The following is a 23,862-nucleotide window of genomic DNA, read 5'->3' on the forward strand; positions in this document are numbered from 1 at the left end:
ATAATGATGCCTTAATGCCCACTATCCAATCATCCTCTATCAATAGACACTTTGATCAATCTGTCCTTCAAATTCACTTATCTTTACAGTCAAGTGAATCAGTTACCACGGTTACTGTAAAGAGTGGGAGGAGCCTTCCTCATGTAAATGACTGTGGATTGACTGACAGGCTGGAGCGCTGGTTTGGGTTGATTCGCCCAAAAGGTTCTTGTGCTGCAATGCTGGCGATTTGCTAACATTGGGCAGCAGACCTGCCTTTCAGTGGAGACAGAGAGGAAGAAGAAAACGAGAGTCCATTTGTGTTGGGGTATAATTCAGTTCCCGAACGCACACAAAATGAATCCCTGCTGAAAATTTAGGATTGTTTAAATGGTGTTTTAGACAATTTAGCTGATCAACCAGCTGTTCACCAACTGACCAGCCTATGGGGATCGTATCTATGTTCCCAGGGTCCTAAGTTCTACTGCACCTGACGAAACGTTGTGAACAATTTTTCAGAATTTCTTGGAAAATATTATTATTGAGGACTTCGGAGCACAGCTAAGCCATTTGTTTGCTAGAACTAGCTGACATCGTTTTCTGGAGTAAGACAGAAAATCATTGATTTACTGTCTCTGTCTCTATCTACTGAACACAGATAAGATATCATGTAGAGCTGGGGAACATAGGACCCTGGGAACATAGGACCCTCTGCCATGTTCCCATTATGTGCCAGATACATCTGGGGAACATAGGACCCTGGGAACATAGGAATGACCCCAGCCTATATAGTAAGGCTGGTCCACCAGCTTACTCTACCAGTTTAACCAGCTTTTCCCAGCTAAAGTCCAGCTTTGACCCACTAGAATTGTCAAAAACAGAGCTTAAACTATTTTAAATCACCTTAGAATCCCTGCTGGTCTTAGCTGGAATTTTCAGCGGGGATAAAAATGAATGAAATTCACTTCATTAATGAACATAAAATTAATGAACTTCACTTCCTGAATGTACATGCATGAAATTAACTTCATTAATGGAATTTCATTCCTTAGTGTACATGAAATGAAATTCGCTTACTGGATAGAAGTGTTCTATGAGGATCTTTATAAACTGATTTTCAATTATTTACTTGTTTAATTTACAAAATCCTGTTAACGCTTCAGGATTCTGCTTTCACCCTTTGTGTTTCAAACGATCAAACGTCAGTATTATGTAGCCGCCTTTACAGGGCACGTTCCTGTATGTTGCGTTTAATCTGCACGCGCGGTGTTATGTGCACTCCGACTTGTACCTTTCTTTTGCCCCCATTGTTATGTCTGCGCTACACGCTCACGCGTCGTAATTTCTGCAAACGGGTTTCTAACAATGATGCCCTCCGTGTAGGCTATGCCGTTATCAGAACGTTTTCTTCAAAACTGTCTGTACCCTGTGAGGACAGACAAGCAAACGCGTTTTGTTTTTGTTTGAAAATGACAAACCCCCGAAAAACGTCTGTTATAGCCCAATGGAACACGCCGAGCGCAACCCGACGTACGGTTTACGCCGGGAGGCGTGGCAGGCAGCAGCGCTGATCAAATTCTAAAGAAAGGAGAGGACGGTTTACCCCAGCTACAAACACAAACACTAATCTCTGCAACGGTAAGCCGCGAAAATGCCTGGTTTTACGCGAAAATGAAACGGGAGAATTTGCCTTTACGGTTTCGGAATTGCGCGCTTTTCAAAAGCGTTTCTTTTCTATTGCAACTTATTGCATTTACCTCTCGACTGAATGCAGCGCCATTACTGTGTTTGGTAATTGACAAAATGGCCATAGTCGGAATTGTTATTGTTGCAATAGATCTGCCATATTCGCGACCTCACGTAACGTGAAAATAATAGAAATTCCATTCGTGCCCGTATAATGTACCCTTCGTCCTATCCGAGGGAAGTTTTGCGTCATGCACGAGCTGAGAATCGCACTTTTTTCAAATGTTTCTGCACATGCCCGTGTTTAGGATTCGCTGCAGCTGGTCTAGATGTAGGCCTCCTGCGTTTTAATTGCGCATTGCAATATGGATAATTTATCATCAATGCTTTCATAACCGATAACTATAGATGGGTCAAGAGCGGAATTATTGATCTCGTCCTCACTGTCCTTATTTTGACCAATGCATATATATTTTTAAAGTATTCCATTGATAAATACGAATTGTTTGGTTTGAATGACTGCAAGGTGTCCATTGCAGTTTAAACAATTGAGATCTCTGAAAACTGACTTTTTTGAATGACGACCAGATGTTTGCAATCACGACAGGACATGGACGTAATACACCTGCAGCTACAATCAGCCTGTGCAACAATACCGCATTTTAAATTGAAGACACGAACTTTGATAAATGAGAATTTTTTGACGAAGTTGTTGGTCTGACGATGAAAGGGCAAGTACGGTCTTGACTTAGCCAAGTGACAGACTTATATTACCATGGACGGATTTGTGTTTATTTAATTTAATTATTTTGACCTTACATTCCTACACATCATTTAAGACTTCCTGTGTAAAATGGAAGGCACGTTGGGAAGAGAAGACCAGGGCCGCTGGAACAGCCGTATAACTACTGTGTCCTTAAAATATGTACCGTCTACTAAACAAACTGCCTACTGTTTAGTGCATGTTTTTTTGTATGCGATGGACAGTATGCCCAAAATGTCCTCCATAACACTGGAGAAGTGTCTTAAGAAGTCAATTGTAAAGCGCTTTGGATAAAAGCGCTATATAAATGCAGTCCATTTACCTTTTACCAAGTCCTGCCAGTGCAGTGAACAGGCCCCGCCTCTTCCTCTCTGATTTATGAGACCCAACGATGGCTCCGCCTCTTCCTCTCTGCGGGACCTCCTAAAAAGAGTAGAGTTTACTTCCTGAAAGTGTGCTCCCGAACACGCTCGGCGAAACCCTGTAAATTGGTACCTCATCCAGGGATTTTTATTAAACACTCTCTACATTTAGAGAGAATTTTGTGCACTTTCTCATCCAGTGTACTCACCTGGCCTACTCGATAGTATGGAAGTAAGCTGTTTCGGAATGTGGCCCCAGGTTGTGACCTGTCCCCTCCCCCTGATTTTGCTTCTCAGGTGTAGCCATGCCCATCCGCCGTGCCGCTGTGACCCCCCCACAGGAAACGCCCCCCAAGAGCAACCAGGATGGAGGTGAGCTGGGCTACAGCACTTACTGCATTACCAACCCAACCTGTGTTCAGTCAGCATTTGTCCATAACTTTTTTATTTATTTATTTATTTTATTTTTTAAGTATTAACTTTTTCTTCTTAAACTGTTTTGGCAAAGTGGTTTTTAGCCATCACTGAGCTTTTCCGAAGAAAAATAATTTGTTGGAAAAAAAAAAAAAGAGTTGAGGACAGATGTGGGTTGAATCCCTGCAACAGAACTCGGCCATCGCTGTCCCGTCCGTCTCAGCTGCTGAGAAGCTGAAAGCGTTCTCTTATCATTCGTGTAATCGATCGATTTCGCTCAGCCCTGGTGCTGGAGCGCTGTGTTCTCTCCTGGTTTCTGTTACTCGGCACTCCGTTGGTCAGTTAACACTGATTGCACAGGTAACTCCCCTCACCTGGGTTTTTTTTCTGGGTCTGAACCGATTGGAGGTTACAGGGTGAGAATAAAGCAGTAGAGAATGTGGGTCTTCTGGCCTGGGGTTGAGTAGGCCTGTTGTAATGGGTGGTGCCGTCGCCAACCAGAGAATATGAAGTAGGGCAGGGCTGCCCAGCCCCGTTACCTGGAGATCTACCCTCCGCCAGGTTTTCATTTCAACCCTAATTCGGCACACCTGACTCCACTAATCAGCAGCTCAGTGGGATCTCTGGCTGTTGAGTGAGGTGTGCTTTGTTTGGGTTGGAGTGAAAACCTACAGGGCAGTGGATCTCCAGGAGCAGGGCTGGGCTGCCCTGAAGCACTGAGCGGTGTTATCGGCGTCTCCGGGGTTAGGGGTCAGGGGTCAGGGGTCGGGCAGGTTTTTGGGTGTGTTGAAACGGGCAGCTTGCTGTGACCTGTGGACCCGGGCCCGGTGAGTTCAGGTGTGTAATCGGCTGCTTTAACTGATAAAAAGTGCTGAATACGGATGTAAAACCAGCAGGGTTAGGCTCTTAAAGCTGAGTCTGCTTCAGTAAAAATGTCAATTTTACCCCCCCCCCCCCCCCATCATCCCTTTCGGCAGACCCTGATGCCAGCTCGGAGGAGTCCGTCTCCGCGGGGGAGGAGCAGGAGGCGGAGTCTGCGCCCGCCACGGCCCCGCCCAAGGAAGGGGAGGAGCCTGTAGGCGCCGGGGAGGCGGACAAAGAGGAGGCGGGAGAGACGGCTGAGAAGCCGCCGGAGAAAGCCCCCGAGGAGGGACAGGGGGAGAAGAAAGGGTCAGTCAGGCTGCGGGGCCCTTACCGCCCGCTGCGTTTCCCGCGTCTTCCCTGTGCCTGAGGCCCTAGTGTCTGCAGCCAGGGAGGCCCTAGTGTCTGCAGCCAGGGGGCCCTAGTGTCTGGGGCCAGGGGGACCCTAGTGTCTGCACCCAGGGAGGCCCTAGTGTCTGCAGCCAGGGAGCCCTGGTGTCTGCAACCAGGGGGCCCTAGTGTCTGCAGCCTGGGGGCCGTAGTGTCTGCAGCCAGGGGGCCCTAGTGTCTGCAGTCAGGGGGCCCTAGTGTCTGCAGTCAGGGGGCCCTCAGTAGGGCAGCCCGGCCGTGTTCCTGCAGAAAAAAACACAAACTGACAAAATCGACGTATCATTAGATACAGGCTTTATAAACCTGAAAAGGGCTCAAGGCTCTGCCCTGAATTAATTAAAAGTCTGTTGTGCTCATTTTTAACTGATTCTGTGGTTTTTGTTCTGCAGATCTGCCTTCCTGTAGGTTTCCATTTCAACCCTAATTTAGCACATCTGACTCTACTAATGAGCAGCTCAGTGAGATCTCTAGCTGTTGCGTGAGGTGTGCTTTGCTATGGTTGGAGTGGAAACCTGCGGAATGGTGAGTCTGCAGGAACAAGACTGGGCAGCCCTGCTTTTAGTAACCTGCATGAAAAGTATGGTGACTTTTTTTTTTTGCAGAGAAAAGGATGCTGGGAAGGAGAAGGAGAAAGAGAAAGAAAAGGAGAAGGAGAAGGAAAAAGAAAAGGTGAAGAAGGTGAAGAGGACCATCCCGTCCTGGGCCACCATTTCGGCGAGTCGACGGGCCCTGGTGCAGAAGTCCTCCGTGTCCCTGTACAGCCAGCCCAAGATGGACGACATCCTCATGGAGGCCATAAAGGTGGGCTTCGCCGTAGCGGAGAGACGAGAGAGCGAGTGTTCGCTCGGACAAGTGGCCAAGCATGATGCCTGGCGTACGCTCTGTGTCTGCTGTGGTTCTTTCACAAATACTGAATATTTTTTTACATTTTTATTACACATTTAAAATGTGTTAAATCTGCAGTCACATGTTCTTCATGAAGAACATTACAGTCAGAGTAAATCTGGACCTCTGGTGCTTCAGTGACCGCTGCGGTGTTCTGAGCGTGCTCAGTAGCGTAGTGTTGATAGCGTAGCGCTTTCTCCCTTTGACCTGTTCCAGGCCTGCAAGCACAAGGCGTCTGCCTACGCCATCAGGAAGTACATCTCGAAGAACTACGCCTCCCTGGAGCTGGACAGACGGGCATTCCTGCTGAAGAAGTCCCTCAAGCGACTGCTGGAAAAGGGGGCCATCAAGCAGGTGGGTCTCGTGGCTCTTCCTCACAAGGTTGTTCATTTTTCCGGTGGTGAAATGTGTGTGTGATCATCTCAGTCAGAAGGGGAATTTTTGGTTTCTTGCCTCCAAAATTGTTTGCAGCCTTGGCCCAACTTTCTTATTCTGTAACTTTATCTAGTATTCTGTAACCAAAGTGCTTTCTCAAAGTGGGGTGCTGCGTGCATCCAGTGATAAGGGTGTGTGTGTACATGTGAATGTGGTGGTGGAGATTGTTATTTAACAGCTTGTGTCTCTCTTGCTCTCTCTCACCCCCTTTCTTGTCACTTCCGCAGCTGAAGGGGAAAGGCCTTTCTGGAAGCTTCTCCATCTGCAAACAGACCCAGAAGCCTTCAGGCAAGGTGAGCGATGGCACCGCGGTGCGCGCGTGCTCTCTCCCGTAGAGCTGGAGCTGGTGGAGCTCTTGGCAGTTTTATTCAGAGTTGAGAGTTACCCAGTTAATGGCTTATTTGTTTCATGGACAATTTGCGCACATTTCTTAAAGTTTATTTATTTACAGTTGCTTGAGTTCATTTTTAGCCCATTTTGAAGGCAGCAGTTTGGGAGAGAATACTGGGGGCTTTCTTGGGTCCGTAGAGTCCTAGGAGACTGAATAGTGGGTGTGAGCCTGGTCCCTGCGGGGAAGAGAGGAGGGAGTCAGTGTAAATGGGCTGGTTAATGTGGAGGGTTGAGGGTTAATCTCGCGCTTGCTGTCCTTTACGCGCTGTGGTCTGGGGTTAAGGGTTAATCTCGCTCGCGCTGTCCTCTACGCGCTGTGGTCTGGGTTAAGGGTTAATCTTGCACACCCTGTCCTGTACGCGCTGTGGTCTGGGTTGAGGGTTAATCTCGCGTGTCCTTTACGCGCTGTGGTCTGGGTTAAGGGTTAATCTCGCGTGTCCTTTACGCGCTGTGGTCTGGGTTAAGGGTTAATCTCGCATGTCCTTTACGCGCTGTGGTCTGGGTTAAGGGTTAATCTCGCGCTGTCCTTTACGCGCTGTGGTCTGGGTTAAGGGTTAATCTCGCGCTGTCCTTTACGCGCTGTGGTCTGGGTTAAGGGTTAATCTCGGGCGTGCTGTCCTTTACGCGCTGTGGTCTTGCAGAAGCCGGCCGCTGCCCCACAGCCGAAGGCTGAGACCCTGGGGGACACGCTGCCCCTGATCATGACCCACCTGTGCGAGCCCAAGGAGGCCTCCTACATCCTCATCAAGAAATACCTGGAGCAGCACTTCCCCCAGCTCAACGTGGAACAAAGGTAACGGCAAACCAGGGATTCACTCAGGGGCTGGAACATTACACTGGGGTTCCAGAACTCCACTCTGGGGCTGTAGCATTACACTGGGGTTCCAGAACTCCACTCTGGGGCTGTAGCACTACACTGGGGTTCCAGAACTCCACTCTGGGGCTGTAGCATTACACTGGGGTTCCAGAACTCCACTCTGGGGCTGTAGCATTACACTGGGGTTCCAGAACTCCACTCTGGGGCTGTAGCACTGCACTGGGGTTCCAGAACTCCACTCTGGGGCTGGAACATTACACTGGGGTTCCAGAACTCCACTCTGGGGCTGGAACATTACACTGGGGTTCCAGAACTCCACTCATGGGCTGTAATGTTACACTGGAGTTCCAGAACTACTCTCAGGGCAGGTCACATTAATCCATAGACTGTATTCTGGAATGTCATGCGGAAGTATTGTCTCCAGTCCTTAAAAAGTTCTAGAGAATCTGCCAAAACCAGTGCCTGTATATAATGTACATGCGTTTATAGTGTTTATGATGCGCCCCCTTATTCATCCCCAGACCTGATCTGCTGAAGAGCGCCCTCCAGAGGGCGGTGGACAAAGGCCACCTGGAGCAGATCACTGGCAAAGGAGCTTCTGGAACCTTTCAGGTCAGTCTCTGTTTCCTGGGGGGACAGCGGGAGCCAGTTGCGCACTCCTGTTTCGGGGTGCTTTATCGCCCCGTCTTATTTCCGTCTTGCAGATTAAGCGGGCGTCGGACAAGCCCCTCCTTAAGGGCGGGCCCCTGGAGGACGCCATCCTTACCGCCATCACCGCCATGAACGAGCCGAAGACCTGCAGCATCTCCATCATGCGCAAGTTCCTGCTGGAGAAGCACAAGGACAGCCGGGTCTCGCTGCTCGGTGAGGCCCGCCCGCCGTCCCCGCGGCAACCGTCCGTCTCACATGCGTCCACACACACACACACACACACACACACACCCCCCACCCGCTAACTCTCTCTCTCTCACACACACACACACACACACACACACACAAACCGTGGGTCTGTCTCACACACACACACACACACACACACACAAGCCATGCGTCAGTCTCACACACGTCCACACACACACACACACAAACCGTGGGTCCGTCTCACACACACACACACACGTCCACACAAACCGTGGGTCTGTCTCACACACACGCACACGCACACACACACACACACACACACACACACACACATACACAAGCCATGCGTCAGTCTCACACACACTCACACACACACACACACAAACCGTGGGTCTGTCTCACACACACACACACACACACACAAGCCATGCGTCAGTCTCACACACACTCACACACACACAAACCGTGGGTCTGTCTCACACACACACACACAAGCCATGCGTCAGTCTCACACACGTCCACACACACACACACACACACACACACACACACACACACACACACACACACACACACACAAACCGTGGGTCTGTCTCACACACACACACACACACACACACACACACACCGTGGGTCTGTCTCTCACACACACACACACACACACAAACCGTGGGTCTGTCTCTCACACACACACACACACACACACAAGCCATGTGTCAGTCTCTCACACACACACACACACACACACACACAAACCGTGGGTCCGTCTCACACACACACACACACGTCCACACAAACCGTGGGTCTGTCTCACACACACACACACACACACACACACACAAACCGTGGGTCCGTCTCACACACACACACACATGCGTCCACACAAACCGTGGGTCTGTCTCACACACACACACACGCACACACACACACACAAGCCATGGGTCTGTCTCTCACACACACACACACACACACACAAACTGTGGGTCTGTCTCGCACACACACAAACCGTGGGTCTGTCTCACACACATGCACACACACACACACACACACACAAGCCATGCGTCAGTCTCACACATGCACACAAACTGCGTTCTCAATGAAAGGGCCTCTGAACCATTAAAACACGGAACTTTATTGAATTACTGTAAGGAGAAACTACTAAGCGAGTAATGTTGTTTTTTTTTGCCCATTTCTGTGTAATTCAGTGCAAATCCAACTCTTGTTAATGGGGAAGTAAGTCCTGTTTCTCACTGATGGAAGTCGGTGTTACTTGGCAAAATAATAACGACAGTAAACCATTAAGGGCCCCTTAGCTGTGATTTATCAGTAGTACTTGTGCGTTTTAAAGGTTATTAGCACTCCGGGCTCTCTCTGTGATAGAATGTGTAATCAGAAAGGTCAGACGCGGATTTAGTCGGGATTCCGGGTGGCGATTCAGAGGGAACGTGTGAACTCTGTCTACGTGCTAACGTGCTAACGTGCTAATACTCCTCCATCGTAGTGAACAACCTGAAAAGGACCCTTAAGACCTGCAAGATGAGGGGTTGGATGGAGCAAATCTCTGGGAACGGCTTCAACGGGACCTACCAGCTCTGCTACCCCTTCTACCCCAGGTACAGAGGCAGTTTTACCCCCTGCTAGGGCAGTTCCTGGGCTTCCCAAACATTTCATGAGTACAATGTTCTGGAAAATACAGGTTGGTTCTCCAAATGGGATGATGTTATTAGCGTCAGTGTCCTTTCTGTAATCCACTAATGCAATAATGCTGTTTATTACCAGGATGGTTTTTTTCCCCAAAAAATATCACCTATAAGCATTTGATCTGCACAGTATCACACTAAGAAAAGTATTTGTGTAAGTCCCAAATATCCAAGTACAGTAAAATTGCTAATTTTGTAAACATCTACACAACATGATTACCCAATTCAGTCATTAATTCATTAACATTTAAATGAAGTGCTTTTCTTTTCTTCCACTTCAGACAGATTATGGCCTTAGGTGCACCCCTTGCGTGTTATCTTGGTTCTGGTTCGTGGTTGTGTATTTCTGTGTTTGTTGACCTGGTGAACTCTCTCTCTCTCTCTCTCTCCCTCTCTTGCACATCCAGCCCAACACTCCTGTTCCCAGAGAAGCAGACACAGAAGGAGAAGCCCAAACGTAAGAAGGAAACGAAGGAGGAGTCATCTGATGAAGAGGAAGAAGAGGAGTCAGAGGAGGAGGAGGAAGAGGAGGAGGAGTCAGAAGAAGAGTCCGAGTCAGAAGATGAGCCTCCTTCCAAGAAGAGGTGGGTAGAGTGACTGAGTCTCCCACATCTGAGTGATCTGCCCCCTCCCCCCAGCCCCAACCCCCCCCGACCCTGTGCAGATTCACTGATGATGATGATGATGATGATGATGCAGTATTATTATTCTCATCCCCCTGCAGGAAGCAGCAGAAGAGGCCACCACCAAAAGTGCGTCGGCCCCCACCCGCCAAAAAGAGCCAGCCGCGCAGCCGGGGGGGGGCAAAGAGGGCCAAGGCGCCGGCCCGGTCGCCGGCCCGGTCGCCAGCCAAGGGCAAGAAGCTGCCCCCCGCTAAGAAACGGGCCGGCTCTGCCAAAAGGCCCGCGCCGTCGCCCAAAAAAGCAGCCCCGCCCGCCAAGAAGTCGGCCCCCCCGGCCAAGAGGCCGGTCCCCCCCGCCAAGAGGCCAGTCCCACCAGCCAAGAGGCCGGTGCCCCCCGCCAAGAAGCCGGTGTCCGCGGCCAGGACGTCCTCTTCCGCGCGAGCGGCCCCTCCCTCCAAGGCCGCGGAGCAGAAGAAGCCTGCCCCCGCCGCCAAGCCCAAAACGCCGGTGGCCAAGAAGATGACGAGCCGGGCGCCGAAGAGGCTCTCCCCCAAACGCCCGCCCCCCAAGGCCGCCGTCAAAGCCAAACCCGCCGCACGCAAGCCCCAGAGGTCAAGAAAGTGATCGCCACGACAACGAGGGGTCAGGGGTCAACCGCGGCAGTAGGACTGCAGTGCGTTGGCGACTCTTCCCCCCCTTTTTCCTCCATTCTTTTTTCCGTTGACGTTTACTTGGGGAAGAGAGGGGCGTGGTCACGGCCTCCGGCTGATTCGATGAGCTAATTTGATCCAGCCTCCCAGAACGAGTTTGAAAAAGACTCATAGCTTTGGCTAATTTTTCATAAAGCCTATAGTTATTTTTTTTTTTGGCCAAAGTAAACCCTTATCATTTGTGGCAGTATGTTAATGGAGGGCTGAAGGTCTGTTTAACGTTTTCTATATATTTAGTGATATGAGCTCTACCTTAATGAGGTTTATTTTATTTTTATTTTATTTTTTTTTTTAGAGTAGCACACTTTGCTTCCCGGGTATTTTATATACACAGAATATCTTACTAATGCTTTCTTCCTCCCCAAGTACCCACGTGTCTCTTGAGGAACACAAATTTATTTTCTCTGGTTTTTATGCATGCTTCACTCTGAATTTTCTCTTTTAAAAAAAACTGCCAATTCAACTTTAGTGGCATCTGTGATTATGTTGACTGTTACTCTGTTAGTGTTTTTTTGGGTTTATTTAAAAATTTTTTTTTAGCTTAATTAACGTAGTCCCAAAGGCATGTATTTTGATAGAATTCTTTGTGTAGTCAAAGTTGATCGGATTTGGATTTGATTAACGCTAAGGTTTGGGAGAGGAGAGGAAGAACGCTGGCTGGTGTGAAAGCCCTGTGGGAAAGAAAATGACCAGTGACCATAAGTATTAGGACATCGCGTGTCTGCCCTTTAAAAGACCACTGACATCATACACTTGGGGTAAATCCGAGTAAATATTTTGCCCAGGTTTTTTTTTTCCTGAATGCATTATTCAGGATAAGTTCATTTCTGGTTTGAGTCCTTATAAAAATGGGTAATGGAAGTCTGATTATTACATATGGCTGTGGGTGCGTCTGTATATTCAGTCCGTGTGGCGTTGAGCTGTACTACATTTCAGTTCCGTGTCCACAGCGAGGCTGGGCGAAGCTGGGCTGGTGGTTTTGCGTTTCATCTGCTATAGATTTGAGGAGGGGAAAAAAAATAACTTCAGTCCCCACTGTTCTTGTGTAGAGACATGCAGTAATCTTTTGTTAATTTTGGGTTTATGAAGAGTACTACAGGAAAAATATAGTTGACTGTTTCAACGATGTTCACTGTGTTAGATTAAGGATGCCCTTTTTTTTCAGTGCAAGTTTCTCATAACGTACATTGCATGCCTGTAACCTCAGTTGTGATGCCTTTTCTGTAGTCAGTAATAAAGTCACTGTATATTTGTACCCACGTAGCTGTAGTTTGAGCTTACTCTGGTAACATTAACGCACCAAAATATGCCAAGATGGAAGAAGGTTCCAGCTTGTTTTCATCCCTGAAGTTTTATGTATTTAAAATGTAACCTCAGTAGTTCTGTGTGAGTTATACATGACAATCCACTTTGGGGAAATGGCAGTGTGCTGTTTAAATTTGGCTTGGAAAACTTACCTCAAGCTGGTCGACGGGGCGACATAGGAGGTAAGACCGATTGTCTGGCAGTCGGAGGGTTGCCAGTTCAAACCCCGCCCTGGGCGTGTCGAAGTGTCCTTGAGCAAGACACCTAACCCCTAAACCCCTAACTGCTCTGGCGAATGAGAGGCATCAATTGTAAAGCGCTTTGGATAAAAGCGATATATAAATGCAGTCCATTTACCAGTCTTAAAGAATCCAGTTTGGCCAATCAGCAGCGCTAATTGTTCAGTTAATTACCTGGGAGGAAAAAAACCAGGGCCGGATTTGGATTAGAGGTCCTGATTTGAGTATCCATGGAAAATGATTCTTTTAGAACAGAGGTTCCCAGACATCTCCTCAGGTTCCCTAAACTGGATCCAGGTGTTTGATGTGTTCCACCTTGAGCACACCTGACATCACTAATCAAGCCCTTCATTAGATCCATCAGGTGTACTTGTGATGGAGCACATTAAATACCTGGATCTGGTTTAACCTGTATTAGGAAGAGGCTGCCTTAATTGATTAAACAGGTGAAGTCAGTGGAGGACTAATTGCTCACCTGGTGTCTGGGAAGGAAGTGGAGGACAGAGCAAATGGAGACGAGCCAAACCTGAACCACGGTAAAATATGTTCAAGGGTGAAATTACGGAAGAGCTTAGTCATGTTTGTGACAGTTCACTGGGACTGAGAGAGCAGAGAGGACTGCACCCTTGGAGCTCCCAGGAATGAGTGAGTCTTTATGGTGTCTTACCTTCTGCACATCTTGGGCACAGGAGGTGACCATGAACCGATCTGTCCCAAGTTCCACTGCTAAACTTCCTCTTTCCTTAACCATGGCATTGTTTAAGAAGTAGAAGCAGAAAAAAAGATTTGGCACAGTAGTGTAGCATGGAGGTTTGAAACTTGAACTTCTAACTCTAAGGTTGATTCAGTTCCCAGCTGAGGAGCTATTGTTGTACACCTGAGCAAGGTTTTTTACCTGAATGGCTTTTGTCAATATCCAGCTGTATAAATGTAAAGACTTTTATGTAAAGAGTGTGAATGGATAAGAGCATTCACTAAATGGCTTAAAATGTAAAAAAATGCACTTACTAGACCAACCGGCCACAGAGCCAAACAAGCAATTCAATTAGCATCCCAACAATTAGCGGTTAGCATCCCGACAAGAGGGTTCAAGGTCTCGCTTTTTTTTTTAACACTGGTGTAAAAACACCTGTGAGTGAAGCTAAATTACTAAAGAACAGACTAGTCCTGCAACCATCTCTGGCTGTGACCCGCTTCCTAAAAACATATCGTGGGGATGCTCCCACGTTTGAGTGAAACATCAATAGCTGAACTCCCCTCCCCCATTCCCAGAAAAAAAAAACAGCCACAGACAAGATTTCATTTTCACTGCTCTCTCCAAAGTAAAAAATATTGTATTTGAGCACCTGTTCAGATAAATACAAACAATGAAACAAGGCATTAATCCAAGAACAAAAATAACACGCTGTACAGGCAAAACGTGAGGAGTAGAAACCGGGCTCTCCAGACACGCGGGGATCTCTGTACGTACGAACGCCAAGATGGCGGGTTTCCTGTGACCGGCACGAGCCTGGAGACTAACCCACAAAATAACAAAACCCCCCAAAACCTCGATTCCCCATAAAAGTCAGTGAAGTGTTGCCTCCGCATGTCTGAATGTGTTCCAGCACGTAGGGGAAGGAGAGTGATTATTTCCTGCAACCTGCCCGTGGACACTTGGGATTATAAAAAGGAATGTGGACAGACCATTTTAATTCACAGTAAATGACTTCATGCAGAACTAATGCAGTGGAAAAATGATGGGGTTTTTTTTACTCCTTGACCACAGGTAACTTTATTCTAAATGAAAAGTCCAATTAGCATTTTCAGTGCTGAGGTTTATGTTGTGAGTGTAAAACTAGTTATTCAGATTCCTCGTGGAGGAGTTTTAAGATGCCATTTGGTGGAATAAGAAAATAGAATCGTCTGTAAAGACAGGGAAACGTCGTCTTTGGTGAACAGGGTTCAGGGAAATATTGGACAACGGTGACATGTTGCAGAAGATCTGATATAATGGCCATGCGGCAAGACTAAAGATTTGGGCTCAATAAAATCGAGATTAATTTCATAAACCCTTTTCCATGTCTTGGATAAACTGTTGAATTTCAATTGTCAGGTAGAGGTGACTTTAAGCATTTGAATTTAATTTAATTCCCTTTTTTATTTTGGTAACCTGTGTCAATCAAAAATTGAGAGAACAGAGACTTTCCTTCAGAGACTTGAAGGAAAATGCTAAGAATGTTCCGGTATAGAGAAAACGACCATGTGACTTGCAGCGTATGCAGCTCGTAATGCAGTCTGTAATGAGATCAGGGGCCTGTTTCACTAAGCAGGATTACCGAGTTCTCTGGATAACTGCACGGAGTAAAACCCTGAACAGCTCGTTTTACCTCAGTCCATGTTCCAGATATGGGAGGGTTCCGGGTTTTACTCAGCGCAGTTAGCTGGCTAACTCAGTAATGCTGCTCTGTGATACAGGGTTTTACTCAGCCCAGTTAGCTGGCTAACTCAGTAATGCTGCTCTGTGATACAGGGTTTTACTCAGCCCAGTTAGCTGGCTAACTCAGTAATGCTGCTCTGTGATACAGGGTTTTACTCCGCGCAGTTAGCTGGCTAACTCAGTAATGCTGCTCTGTGATACAGGGTTTTACTCAGCCCAGTTAGCTGGCTAACTCAGTAATGCTGCTCTGTGATACAGGGTTTTACTCAGCCCAGTTAGCTGGCTAACTCAGTAATGCTGCTCTGTGATACAGGGTTTTACTCAGCGCAGTTAGCTGGCTAACTCAGTAATGCTGCTCTGTGATACAGGGTTTTACTCAGCGCAGTTAGCTGGCTAACTCAGTAATGCTGCTCTGTGATACAGGGTTTTACTCAGTGCAGTTAGCTGGCTAACTCAGTAATGCTGCTCTGTGATACAGGGTTTTACTCCGCGCAGTTAGCTGGCTAACTCAGTAATGCTGCTCTGTGATACAGGGTTTTACTCAGCGCAGTTAGCTGGCTAACTCAGTAATGCTGCTCTGTGATACAGGGTTTTACTCAGTGCAGTTAGCTGGCTAACTCAGTAATGCTGCTCTGTGATACAGGGTTTTACTCAGCGCAGTTAGCTGGCTAACTCAGTAATGCTGCTCTGTGATACAGGGTTTTACTCAGCGCAGTTAGCTGGCTAACTCAGTAATGCTGCTCTGTGATACACAGTGGTGTAGTGGACGGAGTGTAGCACAGTGGGTAAGGAACTAGACTTGTAACCGAAAGGTCGCAGGTTCGATTCCCGGGTAAGGACACTGCCGTTGTACCCTTGAGCAAGGTACTTAACCTGCATTGCTTCAGCATATATCCAGCTGTATAAATGGATACAATGTAAAAATGCTTTGTAAAAGTTGTGTAAGTCGCTCTGGATAAGAGCGTCTGCTAAATGCCTGTAATGTAATGTAATACAGGGTTTTACTCAGCGCAGTTAGCTGGCTAACTCAGTAATGCTGCTCTTGAGCTAGTTAGCCACACCTGAACAGAGCTGTTTACGGTACGAACGAGGAGCTTAAATGCACTGCTGATCGGGGCTGTGCGCATATAGCACCTTCTCCCCATTGTGGTCTAGCACCCTTTTCTCCCCAGTTCTAAAGACATCATATCTGTCAACACAGACACTTGATTTTTTTTTTTTTTTTTTTAAACAACAAAAGAAAAGCAACACTTAAACCACTAGGGTTCCAGTCAAAAAATAAAAATATATTAGAATTATTGGGGGGAAAAAAGCATATTCCGCAAGTGGCCAAATGGTCCAACACCTCCAGCCTCACGTTCTCCCACAGCACTGGCCAGAGCTGCAGGAACCTGCGTCTCCGGAAACTTCCGGAGCTCAACACAAGCCAGGGAGCCAGTCTGAACCCCGTGGTTGTGCTGATGCTCCTGGGCTCCCGGGCACCGTGTGGAGCAGTGTATACGTTTCAGAGCTCGGGAGACGTACTCCTGGGGGGGAGGGGGGGGGGCTTCCAAACAGAGCCTCTTCCAGGCTGATTGACACCTGTCTTTCACGTCTGTGGCACTGCCACGTGGAGACTCAGACAGGAGAGCAGCTGTGATCAGTGCAGAGGTTTCTGGGGGTGGTGTGGGGGGGGGGGGGCGCTATGAGTCTTTGAGCTGGCTGATTCGGGCGAAGATCTTGAGCGCTGGTCCCAGCTTGATGTTCATGGCGCTCATGAGGTGGTCCTCCTTCAGCAGGAGCAGGGCCTGTCCGTCAATCTCCTGAGACCGGAACTCCTCTGCGATCTCCTGGCAATCTGGGGAGACCGTGACATCATCAGCAGGCTGCCAATCACAAGCTTTCACACCACACATTCACTGAGCAGACCATGACTGTGTTCTAAACCATACTACTCCTACCAAATTTCAAAGAAAATCAGTATGCAGTATGTAGTACATAGTACTCGGTAGTTAGTATGCGGTTTCTCAGGCAGCCTGTTTGTATCATACTGAATGTTTTGGGGTACGGTCCCCTTTGGGGTGCGCACCTGGGAGGGAGCAGATGAACTCGTACACGTCCGTCACGTTCCACTGGGCGGGGTCGCTGGGCAGGAAGTGCTGGGTGAGGAGGGGCAGCTCGTGGGCGTGGCCCTCCCCGGGGTCCGCCCCTCGCTCGCCGTGGGGGCGCGGGACCCCGGAGCTGGCTGCTGACAGGGGGGAGGGGGGCTCCTCGTAGCTGGACATGTCCGAACACTGGCTGGACCCCCCCTGCCGGGCGTGGGACGGGGGCCGCGGCGACGCTGCCGCCCCCGCTGACTGCGGGGGGGCCGAGGGCGGCTGGAACACAAACGCACACGGCGGGTTGGCCACTGCTCCAGAGGCTGCAGGTTCAAATCCAGGCTGAGGCACTGCCGGTGTTATGCTAGCAAGGCATTTCACCTGAACTGACTCAGTAAGACCAAGCTGGAGTTGGGTGGCTGTGTAGTGTAGTGGTTAGGAAACTGGGTTTGCAACTGAGGTTGCAGGTTCGATTCCCATTTAGGACACTGCTGTTCTACTCTTGAGTAAGGTGCTTCACCTGAACTGAAGTATCAAGCAGTATAAACAGACTGAATGCTAGATGTGCAAGTCGGTCCTAAACATCTTTGTTGCAAAGCACATTTTGAACGATTTTGGGTGAATCTGTGTTACTATTTTATAACGAAGTTGCTCTTGTTTTTTGGCTGGACCGCAACAGCAGGGCCAGCCCTATAAACGCGAATGTCTGTGACTGAGTGACTGATGAAGTTACACCATTGGTCGGCGGGTTTGGTCCAGCCATATACTAGGTTTTGACCTGGCCTTGTTTTACTGCATGTGAAAATGGTGGTGAAAATGGTGGCTGAAATGCGGATGAACAGGTGGATGTTGTTGCCGTGGAGACGCAGGGCCGCTCACCTGTTTCTTGGTCTCCGTGGCTGGGGTGGCGTTGCCACGCGATCGGCCCTTCTTGTACTTCTCTGTTTTGCTCCGGTCCGGGTGGATCAGGCCCATCCTCTTAGAGCACCGAACGCTGTACCTGCTCCAGACCACAGAACCGCCATTACAGATCTGCCTTACTGTGAACTACACTTCCCACAATCCACCTCTTCCTGGTGGAAACACTTCGGCAATGTACACTCATCTTCCCACAATCCTCTTCTTCCCCATTTCACTTTGGCTTTGAGGCCTCATTCCAGCCTAACTGCTAAATGCGATTTGTCATCAATTTTAGAGCATCGAATGGTTACAAAAAACACTTACGCCTCAAATTTACTGCTCTAAGTCCAGTGCCAAGTGCACTCGCGTTGTAGGAAGGTACTACTCTGCTGACTAGCAGTTCAGAATCCAGGCCCAGCATATGACACCAGGATATCACAGGATAAATCAGCCGGTTTCCCATTAACTGCATCATAATAAAATCTGTATCCCAGAAGAGCCAAATGACTGTGCTTAAGAATATGACTTAAAATGAGCTCTGGAGAAGAATCCGCTTGCTTTGTGCTCGCGTGCAGAAGACCAAGCGCTCGTGAGGCCTCCCCACCCAACAGCGCTCAGTGAGGTCAGCACTGCGACAGGCTCCCCTGCAGCTGCAGAGAGCAAGATGGCCGCCTCGTCCCAAACCTCAGGATTTATCCACGGGGCCGCAGCTACGCGCAGGACGCTAACGATTCCAATGCCACTGCAACGCCACCGCGTGTGGAAAAAACCCAACTGAGCTGTGTGCTCAATATTCCTGACCAGTGACTCAAAAGACTGGTCTCCTATGAGTGGAGGATTTCACGAGGAGAATACATCCGTTTTATTGGACATATAAATCAATATCCAATAAAACCTTTTCTCCCCCTTTTTTTATTCTACACTTCTGGCTGGATTTTTATGTTACTGCTGCTATTTTATATGCACTCTGGTAGTAGAGAGAAGCAGCACAAAGCGCCTCATGTACCGTTTCAGATGTGGTGCCACACAAATCTGCTCAGGGTAAGTGAATGACCGGGACAGCCCCAGAGCCTGAGTACTCTGCTCCAGCGAAACGCTGACCCCTCCCAGCAGGAGAGCACCGTCCCTGTCGCAGTCAAATGAGCTTCCAGGAAAAGGGGAAAACAAACATGCGTGTGTCTGACAGGCCAAGGCCAAACCTGGCAGGGTTACCGTGGCGACGGCGGACGCACCTTTTGGCGCACACGGTGGAGCAGAAGCGCTTGGAGCGTTTGAAGTTGCTGGCGAAGTCCACCAGCCCGCAGAGCTCACACTTCAGCATGGGGTCCGCCTCCTGCTCCTTCAGCTCTGCAACGGGACACATCGGGTCACCATGACGACCAGTACCCTCGGCTCCTCCCCCTGCTGGGTCAGTACCCTCGGCTCCTCCCCCTGCTGGGTCAGTACCCTCGGCTCCTCCGCCCGCTGGGTCAGTACTCTCAGCTCCTCCCCCTGCTGGGTCAGTACCCTCGCCTCCTCCCCCCCGCTGGGTCAGTACCCTCGCCTCCTCCCCCCCGCTGGGTCAGTACTCTCGGCTCCTCCCCCCGCTGGGTCAGTACTCTCGGCTCCTCCCCCCGCTGGGTCAGTACTCTCGGCTCCTCCCCCCCGCTGGGTCAGTACCCTCGGCTCCTCCCCCCCGCTGGGTCAGTACCCTCGGCTCCTCCCCCTGCTGGGTCAGTACCCTCGGCTCCTCCCCCCCGCTGGGTCAGTACCCTCGGCTCCTCCCCCCCGCTGGGTCAGTACTCTCGGCTCCTCCCCCCCGCTGGGTCAGTACCCTCGGCTCCGCCCCCCCGCTGGGTCAGTACCCTCGGCTCCCCCCCCCGCTGGGTCAGTACCCTTGCCTCTCCCCCTGCTGGGTCAGTACCCTCGGCTCCTCCCCCCCGCTGGGTCAGTACCCTCGGCTCCTCCCCCCCCCGCTGGGTCAGTACTCTCAGCTCCTCCCCCCCCCGCTGGGTCAGTACCCTCGGCTCCTCCCCCCCCCGCTGGGTCAGGACGCTCGGCTCCCTCCCCCCGCTGGGTCAGTACCCTCGGCTCCGCCCCCCCGCTGGGTCAGTACCCTTGGCTCCCTCGCCCCGCTGGGTCAGTACTCTCGGCTCCTCCTCCCCGCTGGGTCAGTACTCTCGGCTCCTCCCCCCCGCTGGGTCAGTACCCTCGGCTCCCTCGCCCCGCTGGGTCAGTACCCTCGGCTCCGCCCCCCGCTGGGTCAGTACTCTCGGCTTGCTCACCCGGCTGGCTCAGGTCCTCCATCTCGGCGTCGGTGACGATGGCGTTGGCAGCGGGGGCATTGGGCGGGAGCTTCTCGGAGTCCGGCTGCACCGCCGGCTTCTGCTTCTTCAGGTTCTCCAGGAGCTGAGACGGGCGCTCCACCTGCCAGGGGCACGACACGCCCCGTCATCGCTACGGTTACCAGCCGCACGCGCACACAGGAGACCAGGAGTGCTTGGCTGAACTTAAATTTGTTCCCTTCACTGCCTAAATGTGATGGGGAGCGCAGGCACTGAGGGAAGGGGTAAAGTTCGTAGTTCAGCGAGAACGCTTTTTGTTCAGGAAAGACAGCCTGACTACCTCTGAGGACCGCTTGTATACAGAGTCACGCGGGACAAGAGTAAAAGCCCAAATATTTCAGGGGGGCCCCCTGGTGCCTTTGTTCCCTCTTACGATCTCCACTGCTTTACATCACAAGGGAGCGTCTGCTGGCAAGTTTGAAAAATCAAGCTTTATTTAAAAATCAAGGTGCAGTTCAACAAGATGGTACGATCAGTTATTTTACGACCGGTGAAATGCCCTCGCCTCAGCCCCTCAAACCCAGTGGAGAAACGTCAAGCCACACGGGGCCACAACAGTCTTCCTTACATGTTTTGTCCACTAGAGGGAGGGCATTCCTCTCTGTGGTGAACCCCATCCTCTATCTTACCCTAGAACTTTGCTCTGACTGCAGGGAGCTCGCTCCAGCGGACACTGGGGCAGCTATAAGGAGATTCAGAGTTCTAGCGGCATGCAGCTATTTTTTAAACTGAGCGCTGCATAAAAACAGCGTATAAGTGAGCGTCAGGAGCCGAGTTCTGGCCACTGCGGATCCACGGGCGCGCTCAGGGCGACCCACCCAGGACCCCGAGAGTAACGGCGGGCGACGGAGCCGCGCGTCCTCAGCGCCGTCTGCGAATGTTCCCCCCCTCGTAAACCTGTGACCCGCGATTTAGAGCGGGCCGCCGCGTTCCCCTCTCCGGCGTCGTTCCCCGCCCCGGCGACGCGCGTACCGCCGGTGAACCCCACGCTGCACAGACCCCGGGGCTCCGCACATCAATTATGCACCCCGTAAACGCTTTCATCTCCATCACCCCCCCCCCCCCGAACCCCAACCCCCCCACCGCACATTAATAAGAAGCAGGCATGTACCCCACGTGCATGCTCCGACATTTCCCTCCATCTAAATATCAAAGGCATGTCATGTCATAAAACCAGCTCTGTTGTGTGTGCATGCCTTTGGGTAAAGTTGCGATTTGAATGACTCCTTGGTGTAGATTTAAGACCAGGCATATAAATCAGCCTGTGCAGAGCATATATGATGCGTACAGCAGTGTCTCATTGTGGGTAGAGGAGCACAGGTCTGGGCATGGTCTGATACCTGCAGTGTTACCAGACAGGACCAAATCTAGGGGCTTCAAAAAAAAAAAAAAAACCCTGTACAATGGGATCAAATGCAAGTCTTTCAATACTGTTAAGCTTTCGAAATTCAGATGTTGGACAGTGATCATCTGACAAAAGCTCAGCACTATTAAGAGAATTACAATTGATCCCAGTTTGGCAAAGTTCTTTACTTGTTTACAAAACTGTTTTCTTTTTATCTCTGTGGCACCCTGTGCGTATTTGACGGATATATGGGCGGACGCCGCTTTTATAGGGGTTTGATGGTAAGCATATGGGAGTCGGTGATAGATGGGAGACTTTAGCCAGCGGAATGTATATGGGAGTCATCTGAAGATGGGGCGAGGATCTGAGGGAGAAAATTCCGGGCCTGCGGTAACCTTACCCCCTCCCGGTGTGCGGAACTACGGGGAGGCGTTGAACGCTACGCGCGCGCGGCCGGACTCACGGGGAAAGGCTCGGCTCCCTCCTGAATGACGAAGCCCTCGATGACGTGGGTCAGGATCTGCGGCTTCACGATCGCCTGGGGCGGCTTGCTCTCGCCGTTCTGCGGCGTGCTGCCGGCCACGGTGGGCCCGCCGTTTCCGTTCCCGGAGGTCATGGCCGAATGTCTGCCCCCGCCGGCCTTAGCATTCAGCCCCTCTGTACCGCCCGAATCTGTGGATGACAAGGACAGCACCACTTAAAACCTGTAAGGAACTCAGAACTGGGGAACAATTCCAGTTTAAAACACACCATCTCTTAAATCTACCAAGAATTCCATGTGGACAATATCGGTAGTATTCTGTTGCCAATTATATTAGCAGATAACTACTGGTGCACGAGTTGTTGTTAAGTGCTGCCGCGACCTTAGCCAGCATGCTACCGTTCCGGCAGTCCGGCTAGTTTAGGCACGGCAGCAATGCACAGTAGTACTAGTAGCCAACTGAATATTTTTTTCTCGCAATATAATCTATTCAGTTTTTATCCAAAAATCAGCGCATGCGGTTACGTAGTCCGCATGCCATTTCGGTCCAGAGACAGCCCAGCTGCAGCGGAACTCCAGATCACCCCCGGAGCGCGCGCGGTTTGTTTACTGACTGGCGCGGCTCTACAACGCGCACAACAAAAGCAGCGTGACCCGTGCAGCCCGAAAACATGTAGATAAATGTTCGAATCTCGGATAAAATACAACTTCGACAACTTGCCATACTATGCGATTGAAACAAACGATTAAATACGAATGCGTTGAAGTAGCAGGCGAGCCAGTTAGCCATCTGTCCAACCTGGCTAACAAGCGACTACAAGTTAGGCACATCTTTCTTTGTTGTTGAACATTCAACAAGGTGCAATCATTCTAAAAATGCCTAAACCTGTGTTTGTTAAACCCGTTTACTGATCACATACAACTCCATACACCAAACGATACAAGCCAACGTTAGCTACCTAGCTAAACACAACTTGTGAAAGCAGAAAATACGAGCGCTTCATACGCACAGGGGTCCTGACAATAGTCACCAGCGGTGGCAGCAGCACACGTCTTTGTTCCGTTGGCCGCTTTCCCCAAAAAAGGATCCTTGCTTTTGATGTTTATTTCCAAACGCCAGGACAAGAAACAAATCCAGTGACCGGGAACTATGCGCACTGGTGTTGCACGCACGCGTGCTTTCTCTCCTGTTATCCAGACAGTAGTATGAACGTGGAACCTACTGGCAGTAAAACTTTGTTGTATTAGCTACTATGTTCTCAACTCAAGCCCTCTCATCTACGCTGAGCTACAGAAACGCACTCTATATAATCCTCTTTGTATGCGGGAACTGAATAGGAAACAACGTGGCGCGGCTATTGGCCAGCTGCTCTTGGAATGTTATCCAATAGTGACGCGCATTTGCGACAGGCGGCCTCTGTGATTGGCGGATATATCTGGCTCACGCGAGCCTCGTCTGAAGCGCGGCGAGGCGTTGAAAGAGCCGCGAGAGACATCTGCCTGGGATGCGATTCAATCTGATTTAGACACTCTGCGAACTCCGGCGGATGAAAAAACCCCAAAACATTTTCTGTCATTCTTGGTGGTTCCCAAACTCGGAGTACCCCAGTGTATGACGATTTTCGTTCCAACTGCAATACCTGAATTTTAACAAGTTGTTATTTTTTCTTAATAAGGAGCTTTTAATGTTTAGAGGGATTATTTACGCTCTTAATCAATATTATGTTAAAAAATAGCTATGCGCGCTATGAATAATAAAATCCCAATGTTCATATTGTGCTATATTGCCAACAATTGCATAAAAAGGTAATTTATTTTCAACTGATCAAGTTAAAGACTGTGGTGAATCAATAGGCTTCTAACTGGTGAAAGTGTGGACACCTGGCCACTAAAAC

General features: G+C 49.8%; 2 protein-coding genes across 5 annotated transcripts in view; one reads left to right on the top strand and one right to left on the bottom strand.

Annotated features, from left to right (window-relative positions):
* Nucleotides 1–1,465: 1,465 nt before the first annotated feature.
* On the top strand, nt 1,466–12,135 carry LOC118208644 (heterochromatin protein 1-binding protein 3-like). The gene is made up of 12 exons (XM_035383509.1): nt 1,466–1,617; nt 3,088–3,162; nt 4,182–4,374; nt 5,058–5,256; nt 5,557–5,694; nt 6,003–6,068; nt 6,807–6,958; nt 7,504–7,594; nt 7,687–7,846; nt 9,345–9,456; nt 9,951–10,127; nt 10,268–12,135. Exons 2-12 carry the CDS (start codon nt 3,096–3,098, stop codon nt 10,788–10,790), a joined length of 1,878 nt encoding a protein of 625 aa, XP_035239400.1. The 5' UTR covers nt 1,466–1,617; nt 3,088–3,095; the 3' UTR covers nt 10,791–12,135.
* Nucleotides 12,136–16,048: 3,913 nt separating this feature from the next.
* Nucleotides 16,049–23,862, bottom strand: part of LOC118208442 (polyhomeotic-like protein 2) — a 64,782-nt gene continuing 56,968 nt past the window's right edge. For 3 of the 4 annotated variants that reach the window (XM_035383136.1, XM_035383135.1, XM_035383134.1), the window contains 6 exons: nt 21,950–22,158; nt 20,082–20,223; nt 19,050–19,164; nt 17,797–17,917; nt 16,908–17,196; nt 16,049–16,676 (listed from right to left, as the gene is read on the bottom strand). In XM_035383136.1, coding sequence (XP_035239027.1) covers nt 16,522–16,676; nt 16,908–17,196; nt 17,797–17,917; nt 19,050–19,164; nt 20,082–20,223; nt 21,950–22,158 — 1,031 coding nt within the window. In that variant the 3' untranslated portion in view covers nt 16,049–16,521. Of the gene's footprint in view, nt 16,677–16,907; nt 17,197–17,796; nt 17,918–19,049; nt 19,165–20,081; nt 20,224–21,949; nt 22,159–22,977; nt 23,299–23,862 lie in introns of those variants that run through there. The other variant, XM_035383137.1, reaches the window with a different exon arrangement.

Source organism: Anguilla anguilla, chromosome 11 (assembly GCF_013347855.1).
Source record: "Anguilla anguilla isolate fAngAng1 chromosome 11, fAngAng1.pri, whole genome shotgun sequence".
NCBI lineage: Eukaryota > Metazoa > Chordata > Actinopteri > Anguilliformes > Anguillidae > Anguilla > Anguilla anguilla.

What these genes read in the sequence shown, in the direction of transcription:
- LOC118208644 (XM_035383509.1), top strand. Translation starts at nt 3,096, where the DNA reads ATGCCCATCCGCCGTGCCGCTGTGACCCCCCCACAGGAAACGCCCCCC. An exon ending in CAGCTCAACGTGGAACAAAG is followed by an intron (nt 6,959 to 7,503) that starts GTAACGGCAAAC and finishes ATTCATCCCCAG; the next exon opens with ACCTGATCTGCTGAAGAGCG. An exon ending in CAGCCGGGTCTCGCTGCTCG is followed by an intron (nt 7,847 to 9,344) that starts GTGAGGCCCGCC and finishes CCTCCATCGTAG; the next exon opens with TGAACAACCTGAAAAGGACC.